Below are 26,585 nucleotides of genomic sequence, written 5' to 3'. Positions count from 1 at the left end.
AGAGTGAGTTCACGGCTCCTGATTTGGGCCTTCTCTCTCTGATGCTCTGCCTTTCAAATAAATCATTTTTTTAAAATATAAAATAGTTCAATTTAGTCTCACATACATTTATTGAACATCTAGCACATGCCAACTTTTCATTCCGATGAGTAAGACATAGCCTTTACCCTTAAGAATAAGCCGTAGAGTAGAGGCTACACAGACACAGACTTGTAGAGTGAGTATGGGGGTTTCATGTGGTATGCAGGAGAATGGAAGTGTGCCCAAGAACTGTGAGGGCATTAGGAGAGCTGGAGTCTATGGCCATACCTCCCTGAACACACCTGATCTTGTCTGATCTCAGAGAGCTGGACTGAGGAGGGGCAGTGATGGAGGCTACCGGGGAGGGTCACAGATGAGATGTGGTCTGAGGTACATCATTTTTGAAAGGCAAAACAACAGAGAGAGAAGGAGAGAGAGGCAAAAAAGAAAGACCTTCCATCTACCAATTCACTCTTGAAATGGCTGAACCAGCCAGATTTGGGCCAGACCAATGCCAGGAGCAGAGAATTCCCTCCTCGTCTCCCACGTGGGTGGCAGGCATCCAAGGACTTGGGCCACCCTCTGCTGCCTTCCCAGGCACATTAGCAGGGAGCTGGACCAGAAGCACAGCTGCAGAATTCAAACCAGTGCTCCAGCATGGGATGCCGGTGAGGCAAGCAGCAGGTTAACCCCCTGCGCCATACTGCCAGTCCCCTGTAGTGCATCTTAAAAGACAAATGAGGCATTTGCTAAGTGGAGGCCTAGGATGTGTGGGGCTGGAGGCTAGGGGAGGGCAGACGGCTGAGCAGGCCAGGCTCCAATTTCAGGATTCTTAACCATACTAGGGCTCTTGCATTTATATCTTGTTAGGAGGAGAGCCTTTGGTGAATAGTAAATCAGCAGAAAGATCATCTAACTTGTACTTTAAAATAATCTAGGTATGTTGCTGGGGGTGAATTTTGGGTGGGGAACAAGAATGTGGGCAGTGAGAGATGAGGAAAATGAATCACAGCCATGACGGCAGCCGAGTTGAGAAATGATTATGGCACCAGATCAGTAGTAACTGGTGATCAGGTGGATGCGGAATGAGGGAAACGTAGGTCTTTGTGGCTTGTGGTGCAGGCAAGCAAGATGGAAGATACAAAGCCTTCGGTTTGGGGGAGGTGGGAGTGAAGTAGAAAGAGGGTGATAAGAGGATGCGTTCAGGTTTTGATCGTTGAGCAGAAGGTTCTTCAAGAGGAGATGCCTCATTGGAAGTTGTGGGAAAGAAGCTGTACCGAGACACACAACAGCACAAGTGGGAACTACATTAGTGACGACGTGAAATTGCCCAGGATGGCTGAACAGAGTGCCAAGAAAAGCGAGCCAGTACCACCCAACAAAGTCCCAACATTTCAGGGAGCAGATGGAAGGAGAGAATCCCGTTGGATGATAAAAAACAAAACATGGTACATACGAGACTTGTCTTCCCATATAGAATTAGCAATTTTTAGAACCACTGTCCTTGGTCACTGTACTTTTTTTTTTTTTATAAAGACTTACTTAGAGGGAGAAACACAGAGTGAGAGAGAGATCTTCCATCCACTGGTTCACTCCCCAGATGGCCGTAAGAGCTAGCACTTGGCTAGGCTGAAGCCAGGAGCCAGGAACCAGGAGCTTCATCCTGGTTTCCTACGTGGGTGGCAGGGGCCCTAGCACTTAGGCCATTTCCTGCTGCTTTTTCCTAGGCCATTAACAGGGAACCGAGGGGCCAGAGCCTCCATCTACAGTGTCAGCACCCCATATGGGCTCCGGTTCAAGTCCTGGCTTCTCCACTTCTGATCCAGCTCCTTGCTAATGCCCCTGGGAAAGCAGTGGAAGAAAGCCCAAGTATTTGGGCCCTTGCACCCATGTGGGAGACCCAGATGAATCTCCTGGCTCCTGGCTTCGGTCTGGCCCAGCCCCGGCCATTGCAACCATTTGGGGAATGAAACCGCAGATGAACTCCTTCTCTCTGTATCTCTGCCTTTCAAATAAGTAAATAAATCTTAAAAACAAAATCAAAAACAGGGAACTGAATCAGAAGTGGAGTAGCTGGACATGAACCAGCACCCATATGGAATGTCAGCATTCCAGTTACACCACAACACTGGCCCTGGTCACTGTACATTTTTTTTTAAATTTATTTTATTTATTTGAAAGACAGACTTATAGAGAGAGGTAGAGACAGAGAGACAGAGGTCTTCCATCCACTGGTTCACTCCCCAGATGGCCGCAACGGCCAGAGCTGGGCCGATTTGAAGCCAGGAGCTTCTTGTGGGTCTCCCACATGGGTGCAGGGACCCAAGAACTTGGGCCATCCTCTACTGCTATCCCAGGCCATAGCAGAAAGCTGGATTGGAAGAGGAGCAACTGGGACTAGAACTGGCACCCATATGGGATGCCGATGCTTCAGGCCAGGGCTTTAATCCACTGTGCCACAGCGCCAGCCCCCTGGTCACTGTACTTTTAAAGATCCTTTAAATCTACTGTTTTGCCATATCCTTTGACCAGAAAACTAAATTCTATCCAGCACTATTACCAATCAACCTGTACCCAAAGATTTAATTTCTGCTCTCTGAAGCCCTACGGCCTTCACAGTTCGGGGCAGCTGACATGGCTCAACCCAGCTCTCCATGGATTCAACATCTGCAGTCCTTTCAATGGTCCCTCAGTGAGGACTTCAGCCGTCTCTGGTGGCCTCTCCCGGGCACACAGCAGTTTGTGTTTGTCCACAAGCATAGCAAGCCACCCACTGGCAGCACATTAGAGTATTACCCTCCTTGTTTGCAGGCTACAAAGCTGAATTTATGAGCAGCGACATTACACTACCTGCTGTCTGACTACACAGTTAACTTGAGGGCACTGTCCCCACCCCCAGCGGGAGCATGCAACCAACTCTTCTTCCCCTAGCCTGGATTTCTACAATTGATTTTTATTTAGTCTAATTGTAGGTTTCATATTTCTGGCTTTTTTTCGCTCATATGAAAAGATTTCTTCTTGTCTCTCTCACTACATGGCACAAAATGACTAGGACACCTGATAATAAGAAATTCATAAACAACTCTGCAGCAACCATCAGACCAAAAGGAATGTCAAGAAGAGATTCCTATGGAACTCCAAACCTAAGAGGAGTATTTTGACCCAGATACAGGCTTCTGCTTCTGTCCTCAAACAGCAAGTCCAACAAGGAAATGGATTAAAAGCAGGGTACTGGCCACCTTTGTCTGATTGTTCAGTTCTATTTTTTCTTGAATGCCTGTTTGTCAACCAGAACTGTTTTTCCGTTTTCTAGATGATTAAAAGCTCACATTCTTCCAGTGGCAGAGGACGGAGCCTCAGGTATCCCTAAGAGATTGTCTCCCTGGCAAATGGTTGACAATGGAAAATTCTCACACACAAACTACGTGGCATAGGAATCAACCCAAAAGACAGGGAGCATTGCCATATGGTAGCTGCAGCTGAAGGCTGAGGACATGAACTCCAAAGGCGGCCATCTGCTCTGTTCCGGGCTCTGCTCCCCATGGAGGAAGGACCGCCAGGAGTCCACTCTACACTTCCTGCCTCCCTGAGCGTCTTAACCGTTGTGCCCTAAGGGACAGGGGCTTACTGTGTGCTTGCTGGAACCTATCTGCCTGAGCTGGATCCTGGCTGTTCACTGGTCCTCATGGCCTCTGGGAAGTCAATCGCAGTATGTGCCCCAGCATTGTGAGAAAAATGTTAATACACATAAAAACCACTCAGAATAGAGCAGGGGCATACTATGCACTCACTAAGTGTTAGAAACTATCTCTTCAGTGTTCCTTGGCCTGACTTTAGTTCTGATACAGGTGTAAGAACTCCATGGCTTCACTGGTTTTCCCAGTGTAGACAAACCAGGGCTGAACAAGTCAACTGTTAGCAGGTGGAAGGGTGAAAAACTGCATGGAAGACAGGGTTAGGCTTGCAGGCACCCAGACAGAAACAATTGTTATGATCCTAGAGTTCTAGTGATTGGGAAGACAGAGCCAGTTCCTCCTGCACACACTTTATTCACACATGCTAAATCTCACTAACACACCACACTGCCATAAAGGGAAGCTAGGCTGGTCAGGCTAAGCCTTGCCTCTGGCCTTGTTTTGCACCAAGGTAAATAAACAGCCAGGAGCAAGACTGGGGTGAAAGGGGGTGAGGTGAAGAGCAGACAAAGCTCAGTGTGTGTGGAAAGCAAAGCAGTGAGGCGGCAGGCAGGCAGGCAAGCAGGCGGGCGGCGGTTCCAGCCAATCAACGCTTTTATTTTTCCAGTCGACACCTGCACAGATGTTACTATTTCCTGGCCCTGGGACGGGGCTCCCACCACACTTGGGCCATCCCTGGCCCAGAGGAGGTTTCCTTCTTCCCCCCTACGGCAGTAAGGAGACCCCCATCTCAGTGACGGAATGCACGCTCACCAATCCCAGCGCTGGCGCGTGTGCTGTAGGTTCTCTGCCCTCCTGCACCATGAAATGCTGGGCTGACCTGGTGCGAGGGTGCAGGGGCGGTTACAGAGGGTACAGTGACCTAATGCAGAACTCCTGGTCTGACCCACCACCTTGGGTTTATTCTTTACCACCCCCTCTCCCCCAGACCAGGAGCCTCCCTAAAGCTTTGCAGTGCCTGCTGGGAAAGTGGAGCTGGCAAAGGTGGTGGTGGGGGGAGGGGTTGTTGAGCTGCTAAGGACATGACACAGCAGGAAAACAAAGCAGAGGAGTAAGGGACAGGAGAGAAAAATTATAAAGTGCCTGAACTAAACAACCAAGTGGGACATGAAGGCAGAGCAGCACAGGTCCCTGAGGATAGGAGGAAAAAAAAAAAGGGCTAGACCACCAGGGTTTGGTGCTTCGTGGAATGAGAATGGAAATGAGGCAGGGAGGCAAGTGCAGGCTGTGGGAAGGACTTCCCTAGCCCTGTTCACATCCACAAATCCAAATGGAAAATTATTTACAGACTTAAAACCAATCCCAGGCACAGGTACTACGCCAGGCCCAGGACAGCAGGCAGGCAGGCAGAGGGTGGAGTGGCTACCATCTGACAGCCAGCTGCCCCACGCTGGCCCTCCTCAGAGCTTCAGGGACAGGAGGAAACAGTGGCGCCTCCAGCCAGGAAGCCCTGCTGTGCCTGCAGCTCCTTCCCCTGTGGCTCATGGCTCTGCCATGGCCTGAGCCTCTTGGTCTGACTGTACCAGAGAATGGGCATCAGGCCCCACGGATGGAGGGGGTGGAGCATCAGGGGGCTTTGCGGGTGCTTCTGGCCCCAAGCCCAGCTCTGCATTCAGCTGCTCCAGCTCCCCCTGATCCAGCAACTCAAAGTCCTCAGTGGTGAGTGCCTCCTCTTCCTCAGGGGCAGGCAGGGGCTGGGGAGAGTCCTGGGGAGGAGGTGGGAGCATGGCAGGAGAGGGGACTGGGTCACTTTCAGCAAGGCAAAGTGGGGGTGACAGGGTGCTGGGTGGATCAGTGAGGTCACCACTCACTGCCTCAGGGCTCAGCGTCTCCACTGGTCCTCCAGGGGAGCACGGCACTCCATCCGGGGGAGACCCTGACCCATTGAAGTGCGTGTTCACAAAGTGAAGGGGGGATGAGAGCCGAAGCAAGGTGTCCTTGGCGGCCATGTCTTCCTCCTCCTCCGAGTCCAGGGTTTGCCCTGAGAGGGCTTGAGGAGGGCCCAGCATGTCTTCGGGAGGGGCCAGCTCTGCCTCCTCTCCCTCTCCCAGCTCCCGGCTCAGGGCCTCCTCGGGCTCACTTGGCAGGCTCTGCTGGTCCAAATCTGTACAGAGAACAAAGGGTTAAGAATGGGCGTCCTGCTCTGATTGGCCACAAGAACAGAACAACTCAAGGAGAACTCAACTCATGGAGCTGAGCCAGGTTTCAGGTATAAGGTCTTCCAGAAACTTGGAGTTGAATTAGTAGTTGTCCAGATAAGACGTTCATGGAGGACCAGGGAGTATAACCAACGTCCTATAACGTGGCCCAGGAAGATCAGGAGGGGTAAAGTGTTCCCTGTACCTTCAGAGACATCGGTCAGTTGTGGAGTTGTGGCCCGGGACACAGAGAAGCCGCCACTCTCCAAGATAGAAGCCTCCTCATCTGAAAGCTCCGAGTCCGTGATGGCCAAGGCCAGTGCCGTTTTCTTCACATCCACCTGCAGACCCGGGACGGACACAACAGGTGAGGGCACAAGAGAAGCAACCTTTCCTCCATGCCTTGAGAGGTGGCAGCGCCGACGCGGACAACTCTTCCCCAGCCTTCTACTTGACACCCCGTCTCCCGTGGGCCTCACCACTGGGGAGAAGCCGGCCAGCTCCGCCTCGCTTTCACTCTCTGTCTCTGCCAGTGGCTCATCGCCTCCTGGGGGAGTGTTCTTCCCCTGGCGCTCTAGGGAAGCAAGAGCAGCAGGGCACTCAGCAAGCGGGCCCAACGGGGGGAGGTGGGGCGCACAGGGCCAAGGAACCGGAGATCTGAAGTCCACCCGAGCCCCTCCCCCACGTTCACCGTCCCAGGTCGAGGGAGCCGCTTACTCCTCTTGTCGTGTTTGTGATGCAGGGCGTCGGCTTCTGCCTTCATGCTGTAGTCTAGCTGCATGAGCAGCGGCTCGAGGCGAGTGTACATCCTCTGGATCAGCTCGTGATAAACCACCAGGGGCCACAGCAGGATGCTCAGCACTGCGGGTCAGAAGGTCCACTCAGCGCTCCCTACGCCTGCTTCTGAGGGGCGCTCATTCAACTGTCCCCAAGGTCCTTTCCCGAAGCTGTGCTGGTGTTTCCCCTCCACTCCTACGGCCCCCTCCCTGCAGACTCTTCCACTGTTAGTAACACTCCTGCATCCCTGGAGACCTCCACCAATGAGGCACCGAGCAGAGCGTGCACACAGTACTCCCTTGGGACTAGTCCAGGGTAGACTACTCACAGACGATGTAGGAGATCATTATCCCTGGAACATAGTGTCCCAGCACGGCCAGCACAGCACAGCCAGAGCAGACGCGGGCACAGAACTGCAGGGAAGAGCACGGGGGGCCTTGAGGAACGGTGAGCCAAGGGTGCGGGCCACTCCTCTGGGTGGGAGCCACTGCTCAGCAGGTAGACGGATGGGAGTCCATCTAGGGACGCAGTGAGCTGCTCTACTCAAGAGGATGTCTGACGCCACCAGTCAGGAAGTTTGCCACAGAAACCACCTAACACCCACCATTCACACTGGTCGGCCTTGGCCGAGGCAGTGTCCACGTATCAGTTATTCTGTGCCTGAGCCTGCCTCCTGTACCACAGATGAGCTGTGCGCGCTGCCCTAAGGAGGCACTCAGGCCTTTTCCTTCTGTGTCTCCGACCCTGGAGTTCACATCACTCCCCCATGCCCCCACGGCGCAGGAAGCCACTGTAGAACATAGGAGAGCTTACCTGAGCTGGATTCTGCCTCTTGTACTGCAGCAGCTCCTGCAGGTGAATCTGGAAGGTGAGCCAGCTCTCAGCCAGGTATCTGCACAACTCGGGCACACTCAGCAGGTGCGGCCGGGCGCCTGACCCCGCACCCTCACTGGGGAGACACGACACAACCCCTGGAGGCCTCAGACACCAGCTTCCTGAGCACTCAAATCCCTCCAAGCATATCACATCTTTAAGGAAGCGGACAACCCCACCTCGCAAAGGGAGGCTGTCCGGTCCGGGGAGGCAAAGCCCAGAGCACCCAACCCTCCATCCCAAGAGGAGCAGGCAGCAAAACACCTACACAGGAGCGTGGGACCCAGCAAACTCTGCAGCTCGCTACCAGTCCGTTTGCTAAGGTGGGGCTGTGACTGCAGGAGCTGCAGGATTGCCCTCTGTGGTGAAATGGGGCACGGGCAAGCAAGGCAGGATTTGGGGATTGGGGCCTGCACTCACCTGTCAGAGTGTGGCTCCTCTGGGGATGACGCTAGAGAGAGAGGAGGGGGACACATCATTGAGTGGTGGGGGTCTGGGAGGCATCCCCAAGGCAGAAACAGCTGCCTGCTGCCTGGAGTCTCACAGCACGTTTCCGGTGGGAGGTACTACACGACCCGGTTTATGTCTCCAGACTTCTTACCCTTTCCATCCCACTCACGCTTCTATCCCAGGTATCTCACACACAGCCTGGCACCTAACTGCTCCAAAAACACCGATTGCTATCCGGACAGCAACAACGACGAAGCAATCAGCTGACGTTAACCTGCCTTCTATCTTATAGGAAGCAATACGGTGAACACCTAACACGTGTTCTCTCATTTACATCCTCGCTTCTGTACGAAGCAAAGTCTATTCTCCCTGCTTTATAGATAAGGAGAGGGAGTTAAACAGATACTGAGCAGCCTTTCGAGTTACAACGTTACACCCGTGTTAGCGGCAGCTCCCGGAAAGCAAGGCAGGCAATTTCGTTGCGGAGTCCACACTGGTAACCACTACACCCACGGTAACATCAATTTTGGGAAAAGGGACAATTCTCATCACAGGCAATTTCCTAAAACGGAGGAGCGGGGAGGGGCAGGGTTCCCCTCACCAGCCAACTCCATCCAAGTACACAATGGCTGCTTGACGAATGCAAAAAGAAACGCTTACCTGAAACCTCCGGGAGAAAGCGAGGCTGCCAAAGATCCAGGAGAAAATAGGCCAGAAGTGAGATGCTGAGCAGGAAGAAGGGCCGGAGGGACGACGAAGACAGCAGCCTTAGGGAGAGAGCTCAGCGGTGAGCGGGTGCCACAGGCTCCTGCGTCCATCGCTAAAGGCGGAGGGGCGCCAACGGACGGGGGACCCGCACCTGCAGGCCTCGCCCGCGCCCCGGACGCAGAGGGCCGACGCAAGCTGGGCGGACGTCAGCCTCCCCCACACCGGGGCACAGGACCTCCCCGCAGGCCAAGTGACAACCCAGGCCCCTCCCGCCCCCGCTCTCCCGCGCAGCCCGGCCCCGCCCCCTCCTCCGCGGCCGTTACCAGAAGAGGCCGTTGAGCGCGGCCGCTGTGACCAGACTGTGCAGCGGCTTCTCCCACACCAGCAGCCGCTGCGCCGCCGCCAGCACCGCCTCCCAGCCGCGGAGCCGCAGCCACAGCGTCGTAGCCAGGCGTCCCACCGCCTCGGCCGCGGCCGCCTCCTCCTCCGCCTCGCCAGTGGCCTCACCCATGCCGAGGCTCAGGCCCAGGCCCAGGCCGAGGCTCAGGCCCAGCCCCTGGCCTCCGGCCGCGCCGGTGTTACCGCCTCCGCCGCCGCTCGCCATAGCCCCGCCGCAGCCGCCGCCCGAGCCCGCGAGGAGCCAGGGCTGCGCGGCCGCCGCCGGGGGCGCGTCAGGCGGAAGGGGGCGCACGCCGAGGAGGCCAGAGGCTGGCGGACGGGCGTCACGTGACGGCGGAGCGACGGACCCGTCACGTGACGCTGGCTAACCGGCGGGATAGGCCGGGCCGCGCGTGCGCGCCGGCGGCCGCCGTGACCCCCGCGCCTACGCGGGTGGGTGTTTGCTGAAGTCCTGACCCGGGGTCAGGGTCCGGGCCGGTGGGCACCATTCTGTTCTGGCCGTGTAGACAGGGCGGCGTGGTGTGTGTGTGGGGGTGGGGCGGGGAGGGGTCTGGCACTCGCCCCGTGTCCGCGGTGCAGTCCCGGCGGGCGGCCAGGAAGTGGCTTCCAGACGAGGCCGGGATCCCCGGGACGATCCGTTTCTGTTCGGAAAGGGCGGCGGCCGTCCCGTTGCTGAACTCGGGGCGCCCGGGTCCTCCCAGGCCCCTCCCCTCAGCGGGTAAACAAACACCAGCGCGTCACTCGTCGGACTCGAAAACAGCTTCACCCGCTGGGAAACGTAGCTTCCTTCCGTAAACTTTCGGAGCGCCTTCCTCCCCGCCCCCACCGCCACCCTCACCCCGGAAGAGTGAAATTGGGGGCGGGAGGGTGAGTTTAAAAATAAAACCTTGTTCAGTGTTTACTTTCGGGTGGGGGGAGTGTCAGCCTTTTGTGTGGCCTTCCGTGTTTCCTTGGGATCACTTCCTCTTCGGCAGCAACCCTCCAAAATACAGCATTTACTTAGGCTTAAACTTCGCAACGGTACCCAAAGGGTTCTTCTCCCGCCCTGTCCCTCGGGCACCGTTTCAGCCTCGTGGCTGAGCGTGTGCATCGCGCCTTCTAGAAAACACCCGGGCGCGACTCGCTGTTGTGCCTCTCATTGTATCCGCGTCGCCACGACAAGGTCTGCCTCGCTCGTCCAACCTCCGTGCGGCGTGGTCCCCTAGGAGCTGTCCCCGTTTCTCAGGCGAGGGCCCCTGGGGCTCTGCTCTGGGACTTGGCCCGGCGAGGGCAGATCGGGAGGCCGGGCGGGCGGCAGGAAGTGCCGGGCGCGCTGACTCGCCGGCGACGCCCCCACGGCTTGTAAACGCGGGGCGGACGCGGCACCGGCAGAGTCTCCGCTCACCCGGGGAGGTGAGCGCCGCGCCCCGGGCGGAACAGGAAGAGGCACCCGCCTCCCGGGGCCCCGCCTGTCACTGCCGCCGCGAGGGGAGGGGGCTGCGCGGGCGAGGGCGGTGGCCCGCACCCGGGAGGCTTGGGGCAGGTGGGCCGGCGGTCGAGGGCCGCTCCGCGGGCGCCTTACGACTCCTTCCCTTCCAGATTGGCAGGGCGGTGGCTGGCGGCATGATGGACCTAGCCGGGCTCCTGCTGGACGAAGAAGGCACCTTCTCCCTCACCGGCTTCCAGGACTTCTCGGTGAGCACGCGGCCTGCCCCTTCCCAGGCTCCTACGCTCCCCTCCGGGCCGTGCGGAGCCTTGAGCTCGCCTGGCTGCCGTGCTGGGTCCGGGGCTGCTCGAGCCGTGCCTACTCCAGGCCGCAGCCGCTAGGGCCCCGAGGGAGAGCCGTGGGTGTAGGAGTAGGGGGTAGGGCTGGCGACATTGAACCCTGTCCCGGGGAGCCCAAGGTGGGTGTGCGCCCCGTGGGCCAGGCTGCCATTGGCAAACAATCTCGAGGATCAGGCGGGGTGGGTCCCCACCGCCCGGAACTCCAACCCGGAGCCGCGATCTCCCTGCCCTGCCCTGCCCCCTCCACCACCTCACCGCCCTGTTTCAGTTCCTCCCAGGACACCAGAAGCTGAGTGCCAGGATCCGGAGGAGACTCTACTATGGCTGGGACTGGGAGACGGACTGCAGCCTGGAGGAGCTCTCCAGCCCCGTGGCAGGTGAGAAGTGAGGAGGTGGGGGTGTTGGCAGTGACTGCAGCTTTCCTTGGTGGTGCTTGGTTTAGGAATTCAGTTTATGCTCCATGTTCTTTTAGCCCAAGTGAATTAAAAAAAAATACTTTGATGAAAACATCTACATCATTTTTAATTTTGTATACCAGAAACATTTGATTTTCCAAAGAGGTCCACCATGCATTTCCCAAGTAAACAAGGTGTGTTTACTCCTGAGATGAGTGACTTGAATAATTTCAGGTGATGGGAAATGGAGCTCCTTCCTGAGGCAAGGAGCCGAAAATCCAACTTGGAATGGACTTTTGGTCACACAGCGCGGGAGGGCTTGACCTCTGTTTTGTTACTGCGGTCCTGTCTGTAAGGCCTGGTCATGCGGTCCTGGCCTCCTCCGAGAGCAGTGGGGGCTGGGAGGGGCTGTTTGTCAGTCTGCCTGCCTCTGTCCCTTGCAGACATTGCGGTGGAACTGCTGCAGAAGGCGGCCCCCAGCCCTATTCGCCGGCTCCAGAAGAAATACGTAGCGCATGTGTCCCGGTGAGCCTGGAAGTGAGGGGGCAGAGGTTGAGAGGGTTGGGCCCTGGAGAGAGGCGAATGTTTATCTCTGAAGATGGAGAGATAGGGTTGAGCATCTTAAAACTGTGGGAGCAGAAGGACCCTTGGGTTTAATTACTGGGCCTTTCCACCACGCAGGGAGGCGTGTATCTCCCCGTGTGCCATGATGCTGGCTCTGGTGTACATTGAGCGCCTCCGACACCGGAACCCAGACTACCTGCAGCACGTGTCGTCCTCTGATTTGTTCCTGATCTCCATGGTGAGATGCCCCGCCCCTTCATCTCCCTGGTACGCCAGAAGCGCCGTGTGAGCTCTGCTGACATCACTTGTGGTGCCTCTGCAGATGGTGGCCAGCAAGTACCTGTATGACGAAGGGGAGGAGGAGGAGGTGTTCAATGACGAATGGGGAGCTGCTGGGGGTGTGGCCGTGCCCACCCTGAATGCCCTGGAGCGGGGCTTCCTGAGGGCCATGGTGAGCAGCTGTGCTTCGCCTTGCACTGTTTCTCCGCCCCTCGGCCCCTTCATCGCATCCTTTGTCCTCACTGTGTTCTGTTTCTTTGTCATCGCTCCCTGTTTCATCCTCCTGTCCCTCTGTCGTTGTTTTTTCTTCCTATTCCTTCAGGAGTAACCGCAATTTATATATATATATATATATATATATATATATATATATATATATAGTTTTATTTTAGTTATTTGGAAGTCAGACTTAGTGAGGCAGAGAGAGAGAGAGAGAGAGCAAGAGAGAGATCGATCTTCCATCTGCTAGTTCGCTCCCCAAATGGCTGCAATGGCCCAGGCTGGGCCAGGCTGAAACCAGGAGTCAGGAGCTTCTTCCGGTCTCTTGTGCAGAGGCAGGAGCCCAAGCACTTGGGCCATCTTCCGCTGCATTCCCAGGTGCATTGGCAGGGAGCTGGATCAGGAGTGGAGCAGCCAGGACTTGATCCAGCACCCATATGGGATGCCGGCATTGCAGGTGGTGGCTTAACCTGCTACACCACAACTTTTGGTGGTTCCTGGAGTGGTGAGGTCATGAGTTAGGCCTTACCACCACGTTGGGTTCTGATTATTTGCTTCCAGACTTTCCCTGAGCTCCCTACAGACACTCTCAGGGTTATTTTCTCCCTTCGCCCTTAGTGGAAGGTGTATTGAGAAGCCAGGTAGGTGGTGGTTAAACGAAGTAGCACGTGAAAGCTTTAGCTTTCGCAGCAGTTTCCGGCTTGTAGGAAGTGCCAAGTGAGTGGTAGCCACGGTGGCGATGGTAGCTGCAGGAGCTACTGCAGCTCATGTCAGTCTCTTCTCACCCACAGGACTGGCGTCTCTACACGGACCCTCGGGAGATCTTTGAGGTGCTGAGCTGGCTGGAGAGCTGGTATGTTCTGCGGATTGGGAGGAGGGCTCGAGGGATTTGGGGCCTGAGACCTAAGTCATACGAGCTGGACATGAGGGATAATGGGGAGGGAAGAGACAGGAAAGAGAATTGCCCAAGATAGTGGTTCCCAGAGCTGTCTGCGCCACTTCAGGAGAGCAGGAGCGATGCATTTAAAGATCCAGGTTTGGGGCAGACATTTAACCCAGCAGTGAAGATTCCCGTGTCGTTGGAGTTCCTGGGTTTGACTCCTCCTCCTACTGTTGACTACAGAGTCTTGCCGGCACAGACCCTAGGAGGCGGTGCTGGTGGCTCCAGCAGTTGGGTTCCTGCCACTCCTGTGGGACACCTGGATTGAGTTCCTGGCTCCCAGCTTTGGAGCCCAGCCCTGGCTACTGGGGCATCTGAGAACTGAACCGGTGGATGGGAACTTCCTCTGTCTCTCCTTGCCTCTCAGAAAAACAAGAAAGGATGCAGGTTTTACTCTCATCCTCAGGCTCTACCTCAGCAGCTGGACTCTGTAGCAGGCTCCCCAGTATTTTCCGGTGGGCCCTGAGGAAGGCTGCGGGCTGGCCTTGGGAGAGTCACAGACTCACGGTGTCTTCTCATCTTCCACCAGCGTGGCCGAGCAGCAGGGACGGCGGCGGGGCTGGTACACCTACACAGACCTGTGCGTGCTGCTGGAGCAGCCAGCGTGGCAGCTGGCCCTGGGCTCCCTCTGCCAGCGCCTGGTAAAGGTGAGGCAGGGTTAGGATGGATCAGGGGCATGAGGGGGCTGGGGCGTAGGGTGGGATGGGCTGAGGAGGTGGGGTTTGGAAGCAGATGGGTAGGGTGGGGTGTAAAAGGCCAAAGAGAGCTACAGCTTGAATACACGTTTCTGGAAATGGGAGAGTGTGTTAAAGACAGTCAGAAACCTGCTTCTTAACTTCCTCTCTTGTAGCTCTCCTGCCTGTTAGCCATGGCGTATGTGAGCAGTGTGGCCTTGGCTGTGGCATCGGTGGCTGTAATACACCAGTCCTTGGGGCTGTCCTGCAGCCCCTCACCTGGTCCTCCTGACCTTGGATTGACCTCCAGATGCCTTTTGGAGCCCTGCATCCCTTCTCCTGTGCCACAGTGCCTGCCGTCACCTGCTAACATCTCCAGCTGCCTGGGAGGTGACATGGGGCTGCGTTCACTCTGGGGCAGTCTTCTGGCCCCACTGGCTCCCCCACCGCTGCCTCCCCCTGACCCCCCTGCCCCTCCCACTCTTCTCCATAATTGCCCCCTTTGCCAGAAGCTCCAGAAGGACTCCCCCACTTGCCATGCCTGCCACGATCCCAACCGTACGGTCCCCACTGGGCCACCCAGCACTTGGTACCACACTCATGGCCTGGCTCCATCCTGGCCCTGGAGCCCAGTCCCTCCTCCACTCCCCCAGCCCCAGCAGTGTTCGCTTTTCAGTGTCATGGAGCTGGCCCGCCTCAAATCTTTCATTTTCCCAGGCTAGGTAGGGCTCCAAGGAATTCCTAAAGAGGATTTGGGAGTCTCTGAGAACCTGGAGCAGCAAAGCTTGATTTACACCCTCTCTACCTCTCTGGGTCCTTGGCTGGTCCCCTGTCCTCCTGGGTAGGAGCTTAAGGGGTGGTTGGGCAGAAGGACTAAAGGTCGTTAGGTTGTTCGCTCCTAGACCTCAGAGGCTGGCTGCTTGGCCAGCCAGTGTTGGTGCCAGGGAAAGCTTTGGCTCGGTGACCACAGGCACGTCACAGATGGACAGAGGAGACGCTCCAATCTCTGCCCCCCCCCACCCCGGGCTCTTCTAGAAGTCTGCTTTTGAGTTCCCTAGGATGAAAGGAGCAGTGTGGGAAATGGGGGAGGTGGGGTGAGGGGAGGAAGGAAACATTGACCTGAGTCTGTGTGATGTCCCGAAGGCAGGAGAGCCGGGGACTGACGGGGCCAGGGTGGGAGCTTCTGGGGGAGGTCTGAGTGAGGTGGGCCTCTCGCTACACCCGCCCCTTGGGTGTAGTCTAAGGGAGCCAAGGACTGCTGGGACCTTTAATCTTGACCTTTTGTCTTCCAACCTTATTGCCGCACTCCGAGGCTTCCCTCTCTTCTGGTCTTTTCCGGGGTGATCTGTCCACAGCCGTCTCTGGCTGCCGCTTTGTATCTGGGTTTTTCACGCTTTTGTAGAACTAAGGTTTCAATAAACAGTCTGAGTTGCATGGCCTGCCTTTTCCTTCTGCAGCAGCCCTTGAAGACTTTTCCTCCCCGTCCCTGCCTTCCCCACCCTCACCCCTTCACTTCCTGATCTTGTCACTTTGCAAATCCTTTTCCCTGAGCCCCATTCAGAACCCCCCTATTGTCTGACATCAGTCAGAGGTTCCCATTTTTCCCCCTCTTTTTTAGCATTCTATTTTTATTTCTCTGAAAGAGTTATCCTGAGGGAGAGGGAGAGATCTTCCATCCACTGGTTCACTGCCCAAATGGCTGTAACAGCCAGGGCTGGGCCAGACTGAAGCCAGGAGTCAGGAGCTTCTTCTGGGTCTCCTGCGTGGGTGCAGGGGTCCAAGCACTTGGGCCATCTTCCAGTTTTCCCAGGTGCATTAGCAGGAAGCTGGATCAAAGGTGGCGCATTGGGGATTGTAACTGGCATCCATATGGGATGCTGGCATTGCAGGTGGCAGCTTAACCCGCTGCACCACAACACCAGCCCCCAGAGGTTCCTATTTCAAACCTGCTCTCATCCCTGCTTCCAACACCCTGGGGCCCCAGTGCTGTTCCACTTGGGATGCCATGGAACATAAGCGGTGACTGTCCCATGCCTGGGGCTGGCCTTGTTGAATGTTCTGGATGGGCACCATCCTTGGATCCTTAGGGAGCCAAGCCCTGTATCCAGCAGAGTGCCCTGGGCTCCTTAGGGGCAGGCCACCTTGTATCCTGACGTCCTCACTGATCTGACATGTGGTAGAAGTTGGTGGTGTTAGAGGAACTCCGAAGTTGGTGCTCGCTGGAGGAAGGAAAGCCGCATCTGGGACTGCTGACGGTCGTCCACAGCAGGGGTGGCACTGCCCTCTAGGGGGCATTTTGGCCATCTTTTGATTGTCACAGGATCGGTGGTGGGGTGGGGTGGTCAGCCTGAGCAGGATGCTGGATAGCCCGAGGTGCTCAGGAACCCCGTTTCTATGACAAGTTCACAACTTTCTATGAAGACAAATTTCAAATGACTGGCCAGTCACCACGAATGTGAAAACCCTGTACAGGTTTGTTTGAGCCTAGGATTTTCACATGTCAAGTCATCTTTGTACCTTCTGAAAAAGACTGAGTTTACCACATACATACCTCCCTGGAAATCAAAACTACTCATTTGGATCAGCACTTTGCTCACTGTTTTGGAAAATTGGCCCACAGCATCAGCACTGCTCCCGGCAGCCAAGTCCCCAGTCAAGCACCAGTGTCCATTGGCATCGCTGCTGTCATGTCCGTGGTCATTCTGCATTTCGCTGTGGCGATTGTGCTGCTACAGTGTCTTCTGGTTTGTGCTCAAACTTTCACATTTTGCAATACAAGTTACTAATAATTCTATTTCTCCATGTTACAATGAAAACATTTACGGAGTACAGCCGTGATGGTCACACTGATGCAGTGTGTTTTTTTTAAAACATTATTTATTTGAAAGAGTTATACAGAGAGAAGAGGCAGAGAGAGAGAGAGGTCTTCCTCATCCGCTGGTTCACTCCCCAGTTGGCCGCAATGACTAGAGCTGCACCGATCCAAAGCCAGGAGCCAGGAGCTTCTGCCATGTCTCCCATGTAGGTGCAGGATCCCAAGGAGTTGGGCCATCTTCTGTTTTCCCAGGCCATAGCAGAGCGCTTGTTCGGAAGTGGAGCAGCCGGGACTCAAACCAGTGCCCATATGGGATGCTGGCACAGCAGGCAGCAGCTTTACCTACTATGCCACAGTGCCAGCCCCCCCCCCCCCCCCCCCCCGCCCCGTGAGTTTCATTTTGAGCCAGCGCATGGGGCCTGGTCCCGAAAAGGTTAAGAATTGTGGCTGTAACAATGATGGTTCTGGTGGTGGGAGGAAGAACAGAGTACAAAACCTCCCCAGGGCACCTCTCCTCCCCTGTCCCCCTCCACACCCGACCCCCTTCCCAGAGACTGGTCTAAGAGCAGAGAATCTGGATAAAGATTCTTGGGGGAGGGGTCCAGAAGGCAGCTCCCGGGTTAATGGCTGATGGAATTTGCACAAGAGCTGGGCAAAGGTGAGAGGGCCCTGTCCTGCCCCAAATGCCTCATCCTTATGCTGCTCCGCTTTGTTGACACCCCTACCCTCTCTACACCCTCAGGGAGCTAAATTCACTCAAATGCTAAGCTCTTCTTACTCTTTCTTCCTAACTCTGGCCCAAGATAGCCAAGACAAGACCATAGACAGGGCAGCCTGAGCTGATCACCCCCCCCCCATCTCATCCAAGTCCAATCCACAGACTCCCGGGGTGCCCTGGCTCCCCTGACATTGCCTGCTCCCTAGAATCCCTCCTCACATTCTTGGGCCTCCTGGAGTGGGCCTTGCCCCTGTCGTCTCAGCTGGCTCCTGGCTCTGCAGGTAGGAGGTAGAGGTGCAGCAGGTGGTGCTGGCCAAAGCAGGTGTGGCACGCGAACCCCTCTGGAATCAGGTGCCTCTGCCCTTTTCTGAAGACTGCTCTTCTCCATTCCTCTATCCACAGCATATCTTGGTCCTGGCTTCTCTGCCCTGTGCCTCCCACCTGCTCCTGCTTCGCAGTCTCCCTCCTGGAGAACTCCCCTACTCCCCTTCTCAGCTCCTGGCCTCCAGCTTCTTTTCATGTGGGGTGTTGACCATTCTGCAAGCTTGGCTGGACAGTAGGTGAGGGGCCGGGATCCTGGGGTGGAGGAGAGGCCTGGGGTCCTGTTAGCTGCCACATGTCGCCAGACCTGCCGGGACTGCTGTTCCTACAGGCTCCCTCTTATCCAGGCTCTATCCTTAGAGTTCCTTATCCCTGCTCTGTTGCTGACCAGACAGAAGCTACCTCTGGTCATCCAGACACGTGGAAACTGTGAGCGCACAGAGCAAGGACAAGGGGTAGGGTGGGCTTTGGATAGACGTTGGGAAGTGGTGGGGCTGCTAGGCACTATAGGGGTCTTGGAGCTGGTCAGGCACCAGCTAGCATGAAAGAGCAATAGGTCTGCATCCCATTTCCTTTGCTCTCAATGCTCCTAACTCCTCCCAGCCTCCTTTGTGCTGTGCCTATGTAGGGCCCCTGGTGGCCATGGTCTGGAGCTCTGGGGAGTGGAAGCAGGAGAGTTAAAGGTGGTGCTGGGCCAGGGGAGGCTATTTTCTTTTTCTTTTTTAAATTATTTACTTATTTATTTATTTTGATAGGCGGAGTGGACAGTGAGAGAGAGAAACAGAGAGAAAGATCTTCTTTCTCTGTTGGTTCACCCCCCCACCCAATGGCCACTGCTGCTGGTGCACTGCGGCCAGTGCACCACGCTGATCCGAAGCCAGGAGCCAGGTGCTTCTCCTGGTCTCCCATGCGGGTGCAGGGCCCAAGGACTTGGGCCATCCTCCACTGCGCTCCTGGGCCACAGCAGAGAGCTGGCCTGGAAGAGGAGCAACCGAGACAGAATCCGGCGCCCCAACCAGGACTAGAACCTGGTGTGCCGGCGCCGCAGGCGGAGGATTAGCCTATTGAGCTGCAGCGCCAGCCAGGAGGCTATTTTCTTTTCTTTTTTTTTTTCAAATATTTAGATTTTTAAAAAAGATTTCTTTATTTGGAAGTCAGAGAGAAGGGGAGGCAGAGAGAGAAAGAGAGAGAGAGGTCTTCCATCCGCTGGTTCACTCTCCAGATGGCCACAATGGCTGGAGCTGTGCTGATCTGAAGCCAGGAGCCAGGAGCTTCTTCTGGGTCTCCCACGTAGGTGCAGGGGCCCAAGGACTTGGGCCATCTTCTACTGCTTCCCCAGGCCTCAGCAGAGAGCTGGATGGGAAGTGGAGCAGCCAGGACTCAAACCAGCGCCCACATGGGATGCCGGCACTGCAGGTGGCCGGCCCTGAGGAGGCTGTTTTCATCAGGCAGGGGTTGAGATGCTCTGGGGGAAGGGGTCACAGGAAGGGCCCCTCCCTGGGTTTGGTTAGGAAGTCAGCTGAGGTGACCTTGGCTGAGCAGAAACTCTTCTCCCCCTCCACTCCACCAGGTGTCGGGGCAGTGGCGCTATCTGGGCTGCTGTAGGGTGCACTGGGGCTGCTGGGTGTGGGGGCATCCTGGCTGCACGTTCCCCCACTGTGGACCCCTGGTGCCGGCCCCCAGCCTGGTTGTGGCGGGGCGCTCTGCCCACAGGGAGTTGGCTCAGTTCTGCTCTGCTCACTGGGAACTGGCCTTGCTGGGAGTCCTGAGGGGTGTGAGTTCACTGGGGTGTGCGGGACTGGGGGTGGTGGTGGGCAGAGCTGCTGGCCATGTCAGATCCAGCAGTGACCTGAACAGGGGCAACACGTTTTAGATTTGGGATCCAAGACTTTTCCATGACCCACGCCCAGGGTGCTTCCTGCCTCTTCTAGGGGATGGGACTTTCTCTGGGACCCCGTTTTCTGGCATTCTGCCCCCTCCCATCCCCATTTCCACCCCGCAGGGTGCCCACTGACTCTTGCCCATGAAGCTCCTTTTCTCTCCTGGGCTGATCCTGCTCGCGGTGTTGTGTTCTCAGCACCTGGGCCCCTCCAGGTACCCCCATGCCCCTGGAGGCCAGCTTCAACCCCTTCAACTCACACCCCTGCTCTCTGGCTCCTCTAGGAAGGTGGGGGTCTGGGCAGAGGAAGTTGAGGTGAGAAGGACTGGTAGGGAGGGCTCACTCAGGGCGTCTACTTTTTGGCTTCTGTCTGCCCTCCAAGGTTGGCTCCGAAGGTTCTGGGGGAGGGGCTCTTCTCCTCCGTCTCAGTCTTGCCCCTCAGGTGCTGGTCCCTGTGGCCTGCATATGGGTCATGGCTACCCTTCTGAGTCTCAGAGCTCTTCCCTGGGAGATGTCTACGCCCTTGGCGGCACCCTGGTTTTGACTGTCTCACCCAGGTAAGTTTTCTCCCAGCTCCTCATTGGCCTGCTCCCATCAAGGTATCAATTTCCTTAGACTCAAGATTTCATGTCTGAGGTCAATCCCATATTTGCCTGAAACACACAGCAGAAAGAAAGTGTCCATCTGAGGGGCATGGCAGCCCCTCACCACAGGTGTTTCATTTGAGCAGTGTTGGAGACAGACATAACCAGTTTCTAGAAGCCCCATGGCTCCCAACTGACTCAGCTTGCCCACTTTTCAGGTTCGTATCACCAGTCCCCGTGGGCATTTGTGGTGGTCCCCTAGCACAGAAAAGAAAGATGGTTTGTGAGGCTTGTGTGTGAAGTTTGCTCATTCATCAATTGAATAAGGGTCTGTTAAGAGTTGATCATATGCTAAGCATGTGACAGGGGCCTTCCTGATGAACAGGCACAGAGCCGCCTTCGCAGAGCCCAGTGTATCCCAGAAAACTCACGCTATTAAGTAGCCACTCAAGGGAATGTGAAATTGCCCCAGCATAAGTGTAGCCAAGGGGAGATACATTGTGTGAAGAGGGCTCCTAATGGGGAACTTGGCTACATCAGGAAAGTCCGGACCAGGTCTTGGGGGGGAGATGGCTGAGGTGTAAGAGGTGAGAGGGAGCTAAGCAGGCAGGAGGCAGGAGAGAAGAGTGTTCTAGGCAGAGAGAACAGCATATGCAACGCCGTGTGTTGTCCCGAAGCACTGCCAAGTCCAAGGGCCCAAAACAAGGGCAGTGTGTCCAGACCCAGGGAAGAGAGGTGGAGTGTGGTGCGAGATGAAGCTGGAGAAAGAGGTGGGGGTCAGACCACAGTGGGCCTGTAGACCCTGGGAAAGGATCGGCCTTTCTCCTTAGAGTTCAGTGGTTTGGGTCCGAGATATTATCTGCAAAGATAATGGGGGTGTTCATGCTTTGCATCATACACACCACTGGAGGCAGAGGGGTGCTGCAGGCTTCAGGCTAGTCCAAGGAGGCTCCTTCTTCTTCCTCAAGTGATTGGGAATGGCCCTTGTTGACACCCAGAGCTCTGGCTGCAGGCATCTCCAAGGCCTTGGCAGCTTCCACCAGCTTCCTAGGCTGCCATGCCCTGTGTGGCCAGCTGCTGCATTTGCCTCCTCCCCCTCTACACACCTGCAGCTGAGCGCTGAGCTTGGAGGGCTGGGTGGTGTGTCAGCTGGCCTGCTGGGGAATCCCAGGGACACGGCTTCCAGCTTCCCCAACGTGGGCACAGCGAGCCTTTTCCAGGTGTGCCAGCCAGGAGAGCTGCAGGTGTGGGAGAAGGAAGGGAGCTTGCACCGATAGTTTCCAGCTGTGGCCAGCACTGGGTCAGCACTCATACCGGTGACATCCCTTAGGGAGGTGCCTAGAGGAGGGGAGAGGGTGGGAATGTGGGGCAGACAACAGAGCACCACTGAACTCCTGTGCCTTAGGCAAGTGCCCGGGCTGGGGTAACGGAAAAATCCAGAAAAAATCCTGCTGTCTTGAGGACTTCATAAAGGGAGAGGCAGACAATTGAAGGAAGGAAAGGGGTTATTTCAGAGAGAGACAAGTACTATGAAGAAAACAAAGTGTGGTGGAGAGAGGAGGCAACTCCAGATAAAGTGGTCAGGTACCCTGGAAAGGTACCATCTGAGCTGGGATTCAGATGACGAGGGAGCTGGCCAGGTAGAGTCAGACTGTTCATGGAGACGGCTGCACTGCCCAGTGTTTCTTCTTCACGTAGGCTGGATCTCGGCGAGTGGCCCACTCGTGGGGCTGCTCTGCGTGGGGCTCAGGTTCTCCCCAGGGCTGGCCCAGCTCCTCCCCACCATTCACCATGAGTGGATGCGTCAGCAGGGCTGCTATTGGATCAGGACCCCCACCCCAGTTATTTAGGTTGGCACCCTCTCTCTCTCCCTCTCTAGATAAGCGGATATGAACTTGTGGCATCTGCTCTCATTTTCTCAGCCCGACATCCCGGACTCCTGACCGGGCTTCTGGGTTTCTTGCGGAAGCAGTAACAAGCCTTTGGGTTCGCATTTCCCATCACAACCTGCTCTGCCCGTAGTGTGCTGTGCCAGCCCTCTCCTGACCCCTTGATTTCTTCTGTAGGAGCCAGGTGGAGTGTGGTGCCGCCTGCTGGATTCTCCAGCTTCTCCCTGGCTGACACTGACGCCGGGAGTAACAGCTTCATTGTGGGCTTTGCCATCTTCATGGCTCTGCTGCTGCCAAGATGGCTTCAGGAACCTGTGTTCCTGCATCCCCAGCCCCTCCACTGCCTGAAGACCTCAGGGGTGAGGACAGGGGCTCCTTGGAGATTTGCATCCTGGCTCCGGGAGTCATGCCCTGCATCTAGCAGAGAAGTTGTAAGGTCCTAGTAATTGCCAGGACTCTTACTTCGGCCCTGGTTAGTTTAACTCTCATTCCCAAATTGCGGGGTAGTCAGCTCCTGAGGCCTACTCTGTCCTAGGGAGAGGGTGTGCATGTTTGTATGTGTTACCATAGCCCCACCAAGAGGTCTCATTTCCCTACAAGGTGGGCTGCCTTTCCTTCTCTTAAATTTGCCCGGTTCCAGAGCAGGGGCCATGGTTTAGCGAGCCATGAATGAGATTTTTGCCTTTGAACTATCAATGCCATTTGAACCCTAGCATTCACTTAATATTTATTGAGTGCCCCTCCCCCATATGCAAGACCCCAAAATTAAAGCTATGGGTATGACTGGGTGCCTGCACTCTTAAGGTATTTACTATTTTTAAAAGAATCATATAATTCTAATTAAAACGGAAAGCAGAAGGTAGCTGTGAGTGCAAAGAGGAAGGGACAGTTCATTCTTATGGGGGATTGTGGGAAAGGCTCTATGGAAGCACCAATGGCCCGGACAAATGAAGAGAATTCTTGGTTTTGGGAAGCGGATGGGGAGAAATTCGCAGGCGAGGGGACCCAGCTGGGGAAAAGCACGAGTCACAGAAGGTACACGGTGAGTGGAGGAGTTTCAGGTTCCACAGGGGTGAAGGACCCCAAGTACAGGGGTGGCTGGAGGAGAAAAAAACGCGCGGACAGGGGGGAGTGTAGGTCAGACCAAGAGACTCAGGCCGGGAGGTTCCACTCCTAAACAACGCTATCGCTGGTGAGGACCTGAGAGGTTCCGGACGGTCAGTCCCCTCGCTTTAAATTTTAAAAAGAGGCTGGACAGGTCAGGGAGGGAAAAGAAGTAGCTTGAGTTTGACAAATGCAAAACCCGGCGCCCTTCTCCTGCACCTTGTCCGATACTCTTACTACTCTGCCAGCGTGACTCCAAGAGGGGCCGCCGCACCTCTCCTGGTTTTCCTGGGAAAACGGGTCCTCCAGAAATGGACTGAGATTGGCCCAGCCACGGGGCGCTCCTTCCACCAGCTCCGAGGGCCCGGAAGCCACGCCCACGCCGGCCCTGGGCACCGCCCCCTGTGCCCTAAGGCCCGGCCTCCCCGTGAAGGGGGGGGAAATCTGCCACTAAGCCTCGGGCCTGCTCCGAGAAGGGCGGGAGCTGTTCCGGCAGCTGACGGTAGGTAGGCTCTGGCTCTAGTCTGGGCCGGGGCAGGGCCCGGGGCCAGGGCCAGGGTCGGGTACGGCCCGCGACAGGCTGCGGAGAACCTGCTGGTTGGGCCTGGCACGGGTGCTTTCTCCCAGCAGGGACCGCGCGCAGCCGGGACCCCGGGGCAGGCCTTCGGGAGTGGGCGGAGCCGCGCGTGCGCGATCCGCCTCCCGCCGCTGGGCCGGGTTTGTGGCGCTCGACTGAGGTGGTTGTTTGGCTGGTGGTTCCTGCGTCGGAGCTGCGCGTGGTCGGCTTTTTTTTTTTTTTTTGAGAGAGAGATCCCAGCAGTGCTGTAGAAATGGGAAAGCGGACAGTCTTACAGCGAGAGTGGATGGAAGCTGGGCTCTGGGGCGAGGCTGTGGGCACGCGTGGCCGGGCGTGGATGGTCTCTTGGGCCGTGCTGCCCTCTATAGGCGACACAGGAACTGCCCAGAGGGGCCCCACAGCTGAGGGCGGAACTTGGGGCGCCTACCGGTGCTGAGGGGACCCCCCCATCCCCGCGGGTTCCCTGCAGCACCGTTCCCTCTGCGTTCCCGAGTTGGGCTTCCTTGAAGGAAAAAAGAACAGGGTGAAGTTTAGAGACCGCAGCTTCAGGAGACTAATGGCGGCAACAGCAAGCGAGGTCGGGTGCAGGGTGTGTGAGACGTGTTCATAGAGCTACATTTTAACACCGCCCCACCTCCGCGACAGGGAACAAAATCCGTCAATAGGAGGGTTCTGAGCTGCTGGGCGTTCCGAAGGGCCGGGCTAGAATAATAAAAACCATCTTGATGACTCTTCGCTCATGGGGGAGTGCCTATAAAGGAGATAAAAGGATTTGGTGACCTCATTTGCGTTTGCGACCTTTGGCACCATGGAACCCTAATCCAGAGAAGACCAGCTGAGTCATTACCCCTGCCTCTAGGAAGAGCTTGTGGGAAACGTGACACATGTGTCCTCCAAACATGAGGTGTTGAGCCTGCTGCAAATTAGTCACCGCATACAAGGGGGCTTCACCAGCCGGTAGAAAACTGGAATTGAAAGATATATAAACTTCATTTCTCAACATAAGCTTTATCAACTTGAAGACACTGTTGTAATCGGTGATATCAGCCGTTTACTAGGTCCCTAAAGAACCGAGGGTCTTGGGAATCTAACGATGTCAATAAGGTCTTTCACATTATCAACTGAAGAAAAATCAGTGCCCTTTAGAGATTTTTTTTTTTTTTAATTAGAAAACAAAAAAGTCAGAAGAAGTCAAATCAAGACTAAGGCGATGCGTAATGATTTCTCATTGAAACTCACAAAATTGTCGTTGGATGTGAGAAACAAGTAAGAACACTGTCCTGGCGGAGAACTCTTGTAAAGCTTTCCCTGGCATTTTTCTGCTAAACATTTTGCTCTAGACTGCCTACTTCCGTGTCTTCGTGGCCCATTGCTTTGATTGTACTTTGTTTTCCTGATCATACAGGTAAACTCGTATTTCATCTCCCATTACAGTCGTGTGAAGAAGTGCTTCGAAGGCTTAGCCCACGTGCTTAAAATTTCTATTGAAAGCTCTTCTCTTGTCTGCAGCTAGTATGGGTGCAAGTTTTGGCACCTTTTGGGTGGAAAGTTTGCTCAACTTTAATTATTCAGTCAGACTGTCAAGTTGAGCCAGTTGGGAAATCTGTGGTGTTTGCTATTGTGTCTGTTGTTAATTGTTGATCCTCTTCAAAAGGCCAGGTTATAGAGAGGCAGAAGAAACAGAGGCAGGGAGAGAGAGAAGGAGGGTGAAAGAAGAGGGGAGGGGAGGAGAGGAGAGGAGAGAAGAGGGGAGAGGAGAGGTTAGGTTCATTCCCCAAATCTGCTGGAGCTGTGCCCATCTGAAGCCAGGAACCTGGAGCTTCCTCCAGGGCTCCCCCATGGGTGCTGGGGCCCAAGGACTTGGGCCATCTTCTATTGCTTTCCCAGGCCATAGCAGAGAGTTGGATCAGAAGAGGAGCAGCTGGGACTCAAACCGGCACCCATTTGGAATGCCGGCACTGCGGGCGGTGGCTTTATCCACTATGCCACAGCACTGGCCCCTTTCCTTGCAAATTGATATGGATAGTCTACTACTGTAGGCTTCAACATTGAGTCATCGCTTCTTAAACCAACTGAGGCATTTTGTCAATTGTGGATTCCTTTGGGGCATTGTCCCCACAAACATTTTGCACAGCATTAGTGATTTCACCCAAGCTTTACCATCAGTTTGATGTTTGTTTTTGCTTCAATTTTAGCAGAACTCACTTTGCTCTGATAGAGACTCATTTTAAATTGATGTCTTACCTTTCTTAGTGCCTCAAACTAGACCCTATTCAGAAATATTAGAACAAGTTAGCATTTTGGTTCAAAACATTTTTGAAATTCAGATAGTTTTTTCATAATGCTTATTTTCCATGAGCTTTTTGGGAGCACTTGCATATGTTTCACCCATGTAGTTACTGTGCAAGTTATGTTACAAGGTCATGCTTCAAAAACTAGGCTATGGTTGGAAAAATGATGGCTTAGGCTGAGATAGAAATAATTCTGTTAATCATACTGAATAAGAAATTGCATTGTTTTCTTTATATTTAAAAGTCATGTCACGCTTCCAGCACTTCTCTTTATTTTGTATGCATGTACTGGAATAATGAAGGAAATTTTATCACCCTTTTTTCCAACACAGGAAAAATAATCAAACTCTCTGTCAAGCAGCCCAGGTTACTGAGCACTAGGTTAAGGCTACCACTTTATCTGTTGAGGTTGAAAAGTTAGTTTCCAGGAGATCCAGGCAGTGCGGCAGGACAGGATGTAATTGATGGCAGTGCCTCCTGGTGGGCGTATGTGGAATTTAATTCAGTGTCT

General features: G+C 55.2%; 4 protein-coding genes across 11 annotated transcripts in view; 3 read left to right on the top strand and 1 right to left on the bottom strand.

The window, feature by feature from the left end:
- Window positions 1-91: 91 nt before the first annotated feature.
- RETREG2 (reticulophagy regulator family member 2) lies at window positions 92-9,325 on the bottom strand. The gene is made up of 9 exons (XM_062192124.1): window positions 8,986-9,325; window positions 8,615-8,721; window positions 7,925-7,955; window positions 7,445-7,580; window positions 6,960-7,044; window positions 6,572-6,715; window positions 6,334-6,428; window positions 6,060-6,195; window positions 92-5,820 (listed from the first exon to the last, which is right to left on the bottom strand). Exons 1-9 carry the CDS (start codon window positions 9,264-9,266, stop codon window positions 5,198-5,200), a joined length of 1,638 nt encoding a protein of 545 aa, XP_062048108.1. The 5' UTR covers window positions 9,267-9,325; the 3' UTR covers window positions 92-5,197.
- Window positions 9,326-9,475: 150 nt separating this feature from the next.
- On the top strand, window positions 9,476-16,740 carry CNPPD1 (cyclin Pas1/PHO80 domain containing 1). 5 transcript variants are annotated; one of them, XM_062192164.1, is made up of 9 exons: window positions 9,476-9,493; window positions 10,640-10,735; window positions 11,094-11,202; window positions 11,664-11,745; window positions 11,902-12,022; window positions 12,107-12,235; window positions 13,074-13,135; window positions 13,752-13,869; window positions 14,073-16,740. In XM_062192164.1, exons 2-9 carry the CDS (start codon window positions 10,664-10,666, stop codon window positions 14,616-14,618), a joined length of 1,239 nt encoding a protein of 412 aa, XP_062048148.1. In that variant the 5' UTR covers window positions 9,476-9,493; window positions 10,640-10,663; the 3' UTR covers window positions 14,619-16,740. The 5 variants fall into 5 exon arrangements, with proteins under 5 accessions (XP_062048148.1, XP_062048123.1, XP_062048157.1 ...); XM_062192139.1 differs by lacking the exon at window positions 9,476-9,493 and adding an exon at window positions 9,618-9,928; XM_062192173.1 differs by lacking the exon at window positions 9,476-9,493 and adding an exon at window positions 9,952-10,223.
- A 383-nt stretch (window positions 16,741-17,123) lies between these two features.
- SLC23A3 (solute carrier family 23 member 3) lies at window positions 17,124-23,706 on the top strand. Its single transcript, XM_062197166.1, is given in 13 exon segments — window positions 17,124-17,144; window positions 17,519-17,710; window positions 17,832-17,989; window positions 18,082-18,184; window positions 18,187-18,205; window positions 19,321-19,379; window positions 19,381-19,609; window positions 19,845-19,917; window positions 20,141-20,186; window positions 21,912-21,933; window positions 21,936-22,016; window positions 22,280-22,461; window positions 23,662-23,706. Coding segments are annotated over 13 exon segments (1,230 nt in total).
- The window catches only part of NHEJ1 (non-homologous end joining factor 1), a 104,350-nt gene continuing 101,355 nt past the window's right edge, over window positions 23,591-26,585 (top strand). For 3 of the 4 annotated variants that reach the window (XM_062192093.1, XM_062192082.1, XM_062192073.1), the window contains exon 1: window positions 23,591-23,708. The gene's annotated coding sequence lies outside the window, so the exon portion shown is untranslated. Of the gene's footprint in view, window positions 23,709-23,928; window positions 25,189-26,585 lie in introns of those variants that run through there. The other variant, XM_062192101.1, reaches the window with a different exon arrangement.

The sequence above is a fragment of the Lepus europaeus genome, chromosome 1 (assembly GCF_033115175.1).
Source record: "Lepus europaeus isolate LE1 chromosome 1, mLepTim1.pri, whole genome shotgun sequence".
Lineage (NCBI taxonomy): Eukaryota > Metazoa > Chordata > Mammalia > Lagomorpha > Leporidae > Lepus > Lepus europaeus.
This window is presented reverse-complemented; position numbering and strand designations above follow the sequence as displayed.

What these genes read in the sequence shown, in the direction of transcription:
- CNPPD1 (XM_062192164.1), top strand. Translation starts at nt 10,664, where the DNA reads ATGATGGACCTAGCCGGGCTCCTGCTGGACGAAGAAGGCACCTTCTCC. An exon ending in GCTCTCCAGCCCCGTGGCAG is followed by an intron (nt 11,203 to 11,663) that starts GTGAGAAGTGAG and finishes TGTCCCTTGCAG; the next exon opens with ACATTGCGGTGGAACTGCTG. An exon ending in TACGTAGCGCATGTGTCCCG is followed by an intron (nt 11,746 to 11,901) that starts GTGAGCCTGGAA and finishes TCCACCACGCAG; the next exon opens with GGAGGCGTGTATCTCCCCGT.
- RETREG2 (XM_062192124.1), bottom strand. Translation starts at nt 9,266, where the DNA reads ATGGCGAGCGGCGGCGGAGGCGGTAACACCGGCGCGGCCGGAGGCCAG. An exon ending in GAGGAGCCACACTCTGACAG is followed by an intron (nt 7,581 to 7,924) that starts GTGAGTGCAGGC and finishes GTGTCTCCCCAG; the next exon opens with TGAGGGTGCGGGGTCAGGCG. An exon ending in TCACAAACACGACAAGAGGA is followed by an intron (nt 6,429 to 6,571) that starts GTAAGCGGCTCC and finishes TTGCTTCCCTAG; the next exon opens with AGCGCCAGGGGAAGAACACT.